This window comes from Poecilia formosa, unplaced genomic scaffold (assembly GCF_000485575.1).
Source record: "Poecilia formosa unplaced genomic scaffold, Poecilia_formosa-5.1.2 Scaffold662, whole genome shotgun sequence".
Lineage (NCBI taxonomy): Eukaryota > Metazoa > Chordata > Actinopteri > Cyprinodontiformes > Poeciliidae > Poecilia > Poecilia formosa.
Genome location: NW_006800601.1, coordinates 105662 through 114525, shown reverse-complemented (window position 1 = coordinate 114525; position 8864 = coordinate 105662). Strand labels below are relative to the sequence as shown.

At 37.0% G+C, this 8864-nt stretch overlaps 1 protein-coding gene across 2 annotated transcripts in view; it reads right to left on the bottom strand.

Annotated features, from left to right (window-relative positions):
- Positions 1–3879, bottom strand: part of LOC107834558 (sodium/glucose cotransporter 5) — a 24015-nt gene extending 20136 nt beyond the window's left edge. For both annotated transcript variants that reach the window (XM_016666120.1, XM_016666121.1), the window contains exons 1-2: positions 2622–3879; positions 2469–2540 (exon numbers count right to left, since the gene is read on the bottom strand). In XM_016666120.1, coding sequence (XP_016521606.1) covers positions 2469–2540; positions 2622–2729 — 180 coding nt within the window. In that variant the 5' untranslated portion in view covers positions 2730–3879. The remainder of the gene's footprint in view (positions 1–2468; positions 2541–2621) is intronic.
- Positions 3880–8864: the final 4985 nt, after the last annotated feature.

Below are 8864 nucleotides of genomic sequence, written 5' to 3'. Positions count from 1 at the left end.
TTACCGACTGCAGTGAAGTGAACCTCCGAGCGCTTGAGGAGGGAGCTAGAGAACGGTTGGCCGAAATTAGCGTTCATAAATCGGATCAACCTTGAGTTAAACAGCGCCTGCTCGGATACTCAAAACTAACTTCACTGCAGTCGGTACTTCTTTTATTTCTTATTATGTCGGATATATATTTCTTCTTTTATTTCTTATTATGTCGGATATATATTTATCCTTTTATTTATATATTTATTCTTTTATTTATATATGTCGGATACATATTTATTCTGTTATTTATATATTTATTCTTTTATTTCTTATTATGACGGTTTTGGTCCTCCATAACATATATGTTATTTTAGCTGCCTGAAATGCTCTGTCCACCCTCTAACATAGGAACAAATTAATTTACCAGCAAGTCTTTGACTGTGTTTATTCCTCTCATCATCAAGAATAAGTCCTGTTAGTTTTTGTAAAATTTGCTGTTTATTTGCCAGAGTTATGAGGGGGGAACCAAATATTTTAGCCACCTGAAATAATCTGTTCCTCCTACAAAGAATAGGTTATTTGAGACAGCTAAAATATGTGGGTCCCTCCTCATAACTTTGGCAAAAATTTAGCAAATGTTTTCAAACTTGCAAGATTTATTGTTGATTATTAGAGGAATAAGCACAGTTAAAGACTTGTTGGTAAATTAATTTGTTCCTATGAGATGGAAGGGGAACAGATTATTTGGTAGCTGAAATATCCCCGTACTCCTCATTGTTTTGGCAAATAAAGAGCAACCATTTCCAAATTCTCAATGACTGTTATGTATGATAGTATTATAAATTCACGCAATGTGTTGGAAAACTGTGTTTGGTGACTTACTTTTTGTCAGGCTTGAGTGACAAAAGTAGGAAAAAGACTGATTCTCTTGGCAATGAAAAAACAACACAAAAGAGGGTAAGAAGACGTCCACACAAGACCTCGTTTTTTAATTTATTTTACAATTTTGTTATTGCGTCTTTTTTAAACATCAGCTGATTAAAACTGAATGTTACAACCTTGACATGATTTTATGAGTTCTTTTTACCTAGAAATCGATCAGAAGCGACTTAAAAATGGTCAGATCTGCCTCTCTGGCTGCAATGCGCGCTCCTGACACTAGGGGAACAGATTTTCACAAGGGAACAGAATTTCATACAAGAGCTCTCCTGTTCATTTTCACGGTGCTTCTGATTGATTTCTCGGTAAAATTTCACAGAGGGACAGAATTTCACACAAGACCTGCCAGAGCAGGGCAGTGTAGCTACAGGTTAAACTAATGTCTCCTATGTGCTTAATAAGTAAGTTAATACTTCTGTGTTAGGATTTATAAAAAAAACCCTTTGAGCTTTGCCTGACTCACCAGCACTTTTCAGTTATTTCCTGGTGGATCTGTTGGGTGTTGGTATTTTTTATTGTGTAAATAAATAACTAATTAACTAGACAGTTTGATGCTCGTTATGTTCTATGCCCAAACATCTTTGGAGTGGAACGGTTTTTAACCTGAGTTGAATGAGTTGAGCATAGATAGTTCTTTTAAATGAAGACTAAAAACTAATTTTATTAGAGTTGCATTCAATTCCTAATAACTGGAACAGTTATTATAGATATAACTGATATAGATTTATATTCTATATTCCAAATTTCCATTATTTCTTTATTATAACGCTGCATTGTAATATTTGTCTGATGTTTTATATTTAATTGCTGAAATACATTGTTCAAATAAACTTAATTAGCCTTGATAACATGGTTTTTTTCCTGATAAAGAAAACCTTTTGGTGGCACAAAGACTGGTGTTTTTCCAAAACCAAATAACATAACTTTGCATGATTAAGCAATTTGTAGGGGTAGTGTCCGTCTTTCACTAGTATTTGTAATGATAGACTGCTTAATTTAGAAAAGAGCAACCTAGGTCTTTTTACTTTCCATTTGCACAAATTCTCCACCACAGAATCAGCACCATGAGATTCAGGACTCACCCAACCACAGTGAGAAGCGTTATCCACAGATTAAAGAAATGACACAGAACAACAGCAAATTTCATGTCTCAGGTAAGGTCAGTGTTCGAGATAAGCCTCAGACTGGGCAAAAATGATGTCCATAGAGGAGCTCTTTGGTGAAATCTGGTTTTCTGCTGAATTCAGCAGTTATCTGGCCATCAAATCACAACCTTATGTTCAAAGTTAGCATGCTAATTTTAAATCTGCTGCATGACCCTAAAAAGACCCATGATGCTGACAAACCTTCTATTGTGGATGAACTAAACTGTTAACTGTTCAGCTAAGTTATGTTCCAAAATAAAATCCAAGACTTTATCAAACTAATACAAAAATCACCATTGAACACATATGTGCCAGCATGCTGATATAAAAGTGTATCAATTTTTCCAAATTGAAAATAGGAATAATCTTTGTTAAAATAATAATCAAAAAGGATCTCAGAGACAAACTCACCGGCCACCAGGCCATGTCCCTTCCAGCCAGAAAATATCCACTCAGAGTATTTCTGCTCACCCTGCATGATGACTGACAGAAACAACAATTTTTGTGGACAGTGTGTGATATTAACAAAACATAGGAGCATAATCAACTAAGAATGACTCTTACCCAGATTCCAACAGCGAGGTTCAGGAGAAAATATGTTGCAATGACAATAATATCGGAGATGCTGAAGGACTGGGACCGGGCGTAGAAGTTGATGGTGAAATTAGGCATCCTCAGTAGTTTCAACAATTACAAATATGACAGAAATGTTTTCTTTTGGCCCCTGTTAGTGCACCTCCTGGGTTCAAGCTTTACACATGCAGAATTAAGATTAAAAAAAGTTACAAGCAGTATGTAAACTTTGAACCTTTAAACTCTCTCTTCTTCAGGTGAATATCTCCTTCTTGGCTGAGCTACAAGCTGACCTTTGAGTAAATGCAAACCCTGACACAGGCTGATAGCTGTACAGCTGGAGAGGGCAGTTCCTTAGCTGAATTGATGATTAATCACATCACCCTAATGTAGCAGCTGCAGGGCTGACACACACACTCTGCCAGGGGATAATGGAGTGTACTGTATGACTGAGACTACAGCAGATGCTCACGCAGGCCAGAGTCCGTGCTGACACACACACATACGCGCTCGCGCACGCGCGCACACACACACACACACACACACACACACACACACATGGTAAATCATTGGTGGTGACAAGTTTAATGTCATTAGTGTCTAAACACACAAACATCTTCTGCTCAGGTGTTAAAAGGGTCAGTGAAAGTGTGCAACAACAGACTCAGAGCTGTTTGTAGTTTCATTTAAATTATTATGTATGTAAGTTTTTACACAGAACTTTGCACCCAACTCTTTGAGGTGCATTGAAATCAATGTGTTTTTGTTAAAATTAAAGATGTGGGTCACCACTGGTGCCTGTTCTTAGTGATGTGGGATCCTCGAGAAGCAACTGAACAGATTATGATTTCAAGACTGGCTACATAAAATTTGAGTATTACTATAATACAGAATACAGAAGTTACACATGAATCTTTGAATGTTTTCAGTAGTTTCCCCCAGAAAGTTAGCAAAAGGGTGGCCAGATGAGCAACTGATGATTTTGCCATGCAATAGGAAAAAAACAAAAGCTGTAAAAGAATTCAAATGTTCTTATGTATTATTATGTTTTTGCCACTTACAGTATCTACTGTACCTAACTTTAACTCTTGTAATGCACATGTTATCTTTTAATTTGAATGTGTAAAAGCACCATACCTGGTTCCTCCAGATGTCCTCTACATATTAGGCACATATTTTCATTTCCATTCCTTTAATCTAGCTTTGTTGTATAGATCTGAATTTTATGTTTCTTCCACAGAAGATTAAAACTTCATTAACTTTAAACCAGTCCAGAGGTTTTATGAGATTTATGAGGACACTTTTATATAAATTTTGATCAAATATTGTTTTACATGAGCTACATTATATGAAAATAATTCATTATTGTTTAAAATGCTTAAAACGTATTTTTACAAAGTAGATGTGGTAAAATCTAAACAATAAGTCGACTGGTCTCATACTTTAAATAGCACTTATCTAGAACTCAGTTTTCGTAATTCACCTGCACATTTTGTAAGTGGTATGCCAATACAAGAGGAAAAGAAGTCAGAGGTAAAAGTGTTCAATAAGTTTGCTTTCAAGCTTCCAAGATATGAAATTAACACAAACCCTGGCTGGTGTTTGCCTACTATAAGATGCAGATGGCGGTGATAGAAACACCATGACGTCACACACATCATCATCATTAATCTCTCTCTTCCTCCCACACACGACAAAGTATAAAAGCTGTACAAGAACCAAGAATTGTGCATATTGCTTATGAAAGGTTTATTTGTGTGGAATTTTTAGATTACATTTAACTAACATGGAAAATTCATTTTGAGATTTTAAACTGGAGTTTTCATGTCTTTAATCAAGTAAAGCAGTTAACATGGTTCTAGTGTCAGTTTTCTGAGACCATAAAATAATAAACTTATAGCCTTAAGAATACACATATACATAGGAGACAAACAATGATATTAAATACAAAAATATGTTTTCCTGTGAAAAAGTTTTATATTTTTTCTTTTTTTTAAATTTTTTTTTAATATATTCAAATTTGTTAAATAAGTTTAGGAGAGGAGCAATTGTGATTCATTTTAAACTAAAAACTTTTGACAGGTAAAATTTTAAAAGATTTGCAATCTGGTGGACATTGTTACTTTCCCTCTTTGTTTCTATTTTGTGGTAGAGGTACCAAAGAGACCTGATATCAGAGTGGGAAAGAGACTAGTCAAAATATTGTGCTTTATCCCAGCTGCTTAATTTATCCTGAGTCTTCGCTCACTTGGCCCTCTCAAGGAGACTGGTTCCAGAACCAGAGCCATGCGTCGAGTCGAGACCGACTATTTCTAGCCGGAACCTCTCAGCCTCACACACCAGCTCCGGCTCCTTCCCCACCAGTGAGGTGATGTTCCACGTCCCAAGAGCTTCTGGAGCCGAGGATCAGACCACCAGGGTCCCCTCCCTCAGCCACCACCCATCACACACTGCACCCAACCCCTTATACCCTTTCACGGATGGTGGGCCCATGGGAAGGGGGACCCATGTTTCTTCTTCGGGTTGAGACCGGTCGGGCTCCATGGGTAAAAGCCCGGCCACCAGGTGCTCGCCATTGTGCCCCATCTCCAGGGGGAGGGAAAAGAAAATAATGAAAGGAGGAGAGATTACAGGCATCAAACGATTACAGGTTTTTAGGAGTGGGGAGAAGATGGACAGTACATCTGTACTACTGGATTTCAAGGATAGAGTTCTGCCTGATAAGGTGATGATTGGTCACATGAGCTTTAATGTAAGAACTGATATTCCACCACCTCTCAGATGTCAAAGATATGGACATACTGAGAACGTTTGTAAAGGGAAACAGAGATGTGGTAGACGTGGAGGTGAACATCCTCATGGTGAGTGTGGAAATAATCCTGTTCAATGTTGTAAGTGTGGAGGAAGTCATACTGCAGCATATGCAGGATATGTGGTAAGAAAAGAGGCAGCTGAAATTCAAAATGTTAAAACTGTTAAGAGAATTATGTACGCTGAAGCAGTAAAAGAGGTGAAAAAATAATGATAGTCATAGGTGTAACTTCCTGAAGGACTGGTGTGGACATGTCCCCACCAACTGTGGCATGAAGGGAACAGTCCCCACCAATATTTCCTGCACCTTTTTTTTCTTTATGTGCTTGCATCTATGTAACTCGTTGTATTCAAAGCATTAACAGACAGGTTATACTTTTTAAAATTCCTTTGTAAAACGTAAATGGCGGGTCCGCTCAGCGACCTAGTGCACTGGACATCACGTGACTTACTGTGCGCGTCGTGGCAGTGCGCCACATGCGCTGTTACTTTGCATTCAGTCAGGAATATCGGTGGTCGGGGAAATGACACAATCAAGCAAAGAATCTGAGAAGGGGACGCAAAGTTTTGATATTGTCAACACTACGATAGCAAGATAACAAGGTCCAAAGGGATCACATTTCACAGGTCAGTAAAAAGCTTTAATTAAAAAATATATATAAAGAAAGTGGAGAGTAGGTTAGTTATGCTAGCTTAACTTTTATCACCTTAACATGTACTCTGGCTGGGCAGTTCGGAGTATTTCGGGTCAATTAACACAAAAATAAGGCGACCCACATGCATTTTGTGACATATAATCAGAAGTGCAGGTATTTAAGATGGCTAATCAACCACTGCTAGTGTTCAGGCGATCACTTCCTAATGATCGCAAAATGGAAATTCAGAAACATAAATCTGCAACAGACAGAATGTTTTGTTTGGCGTTTGTACGTCCGTTTTTGTGAGTTTTTTTTGTGTTAATTCCTGATGCACTTGAACGTAATCTTTACTCTGCGCTTGGGGCTGTTGTTTATTGGTTGCTATGGCAACGAGTCTGCGTGTGACGTTAAGCTGACAAACTGAGAAAAAAAATGTAACCACCCGTTTTTCTACATTTTTCCCCTGGACAAATTGCATCGTTTGTTCGTAGAACATGGCAATATTTAGAGCAATCATAAAATAGGATGAAATATTTCATAAAGCATATAGGAGCCAAAGTTTGTTAAATTTTAAATCATGGTTCCTATTAAGTAACATTAAATAAGGGGCCATTATAAAGAGACATTCGCTTTGTTCTCTCTTGTTTCTAGAACTGACAGAAACCAAACTATAGATTTATTAGCAGAGAGAATATATATTTTACATATCCAGACATCAGCATCTCGGCTTTAAGCTGCATTTTATAGAATCCAGTAATATCGATGGTCACTCTACTCACCAACTGCCCCAACCAGACCCAAAAAAGGTTTTGTATCTTTATTATTTGCTATAATAAAGACACATCATATAATAATTTATTGAATAAGACTGTCTGGCATTCACATGTAAGTTTTGGCTTTAATCTTGGCATTAGAAAAGAAAAGGCCTTCCAGTAACTTATTACCACGTTAATAAGTTACTGCTCCTGCTCCTCTTCGTCCCCACCAACTTGTAACACAAAGTTACACCTTTGATGATAGTGGTCCAAAAACAACTTATGAAAGGAAAAGAGAGGCAGACAATAACCAATGTAATATTACATTAGAAAAATGTATTTCTGTTCTTGCATATAACATAAATTACTCAGAACAAGCAAGAACTAAAACTGAGAAAATAAAAATCATAGTAAAGGCAGCTACAACGTTTTTTAATGTCAAAGATTTATCTTGGGAAAAAAATCCATGATGAACTTGGACACGGTGAAGGGTTATCTGAAGCTGAGGCTTCTCAAATTGTCACATAATTCTAATATTACAATGGAACGTCTGCAGTCAAATGCATTATATACAAATATAGGGCTAGCACTACTCCATCTAGGCAGTTTGAGTAGTAGCCTCATGCCATCATTGTATGACACATAAAGTTTCTGCAGGCTGCTTTTTTTGTATCGTCCCCACAGATGGGCCGTGTAATAATGTGATTCATGAATATGATTTATCGTTTTAGAGTCAAAGGAAAATTTTCTCGTTGATAGATTAAGTAGTTTCATCTTATTTTTTAATATATATATAAGACTCTACAATAAAAAGTCTCAATAATATACATGGCACTGTAAAAACAAAAAAATAATAATTTTTGCTTATATCTGTTTAACAACCCTGGTTGTAACAACCTGGATTGTTATTCTTCTGTAATTCATTTGTTTGTTATTGACTTTTGCTCAATTAAATTTCTTACGTATACATTACAAATGGTATTTTTATTATAGCTGATCATGTTGTTTTTCATGTCTCCTTATTTCTTTTGTTTTGGATATATAGAAATTATTTATAATGCATAAAGGTATTGCTTGTCATTTAATTAGCTCTACATCCTTAAGAAAATGAAAAAATATGTTGTTTTATAATGCCAATAATGCCAGAATTAATAGTAAATAATAAAGACTTTGTGGTATTCTGATTTAGTAATGTAATTATATTGGTTGTGTTACCACCCCCACGCCACTAGAGGCAGTAGCAGGCCCGAAAAGATGCGACTAAGGAGCAGATTTAGAAGTACACCGAAAGCTACAGAATTTGCTAAAAACTGTGAGCTGCCGTGAAGTAAATAAAAGAGAGAAGTTCAAATACATTCTGAGAGTGAAACTCCTTCCTAAAGGTGAAAATATATCACAGATTTCAAAAGAAAATTAAAACGGAAGTGTAGGAAATGGCGCCCCCTTCTCTTCCGGATTGCAATGACTGACAGTGGTCCGTCCCCGCCCCTTTCTGTTTGCTGCAGCGAGGTGTACTCATAGACATCAATACGTTGACCCCTCATGGAGCGCTGGGTCGTACGTAAAGGCGTCCGCCATCTTCTATGTGGCAGCAGGGCGATCGGAGCTCCTTAAGTCCTGTGCTGTGTGGACTTGTTTCAACCGTTTTACGAAACAAACTGGATTCATTGGCATTACCTCCCCCAGGTAAGGATGAAAGATCAGAATTACTTGACTTTGCAGCCAGAAATTCGCTTCTAAACAACCGGGAAATAACCGCTGATTGTTAGTGTAGCAGCTAACGATTTCATGCTGTTTTCTAATGAGAGAGAGCTCATTAGAGTTAATTAAAAACCAGAGGATTTAGTGAGGAAAGATCAGTCAGGATCAGAGCTGGAGCTGCTGTTCTTCAGTCTGTTTCCAGCTCAGCTTCACCATGTCGGTATTTAGATATAAAGATGCTACGAGTCAGAGCCCAACATGCTGAAAATGTATTATGAATGTGAAGGAAACATATCATATGTATTTTCTATTACACTTTTGGATAATTT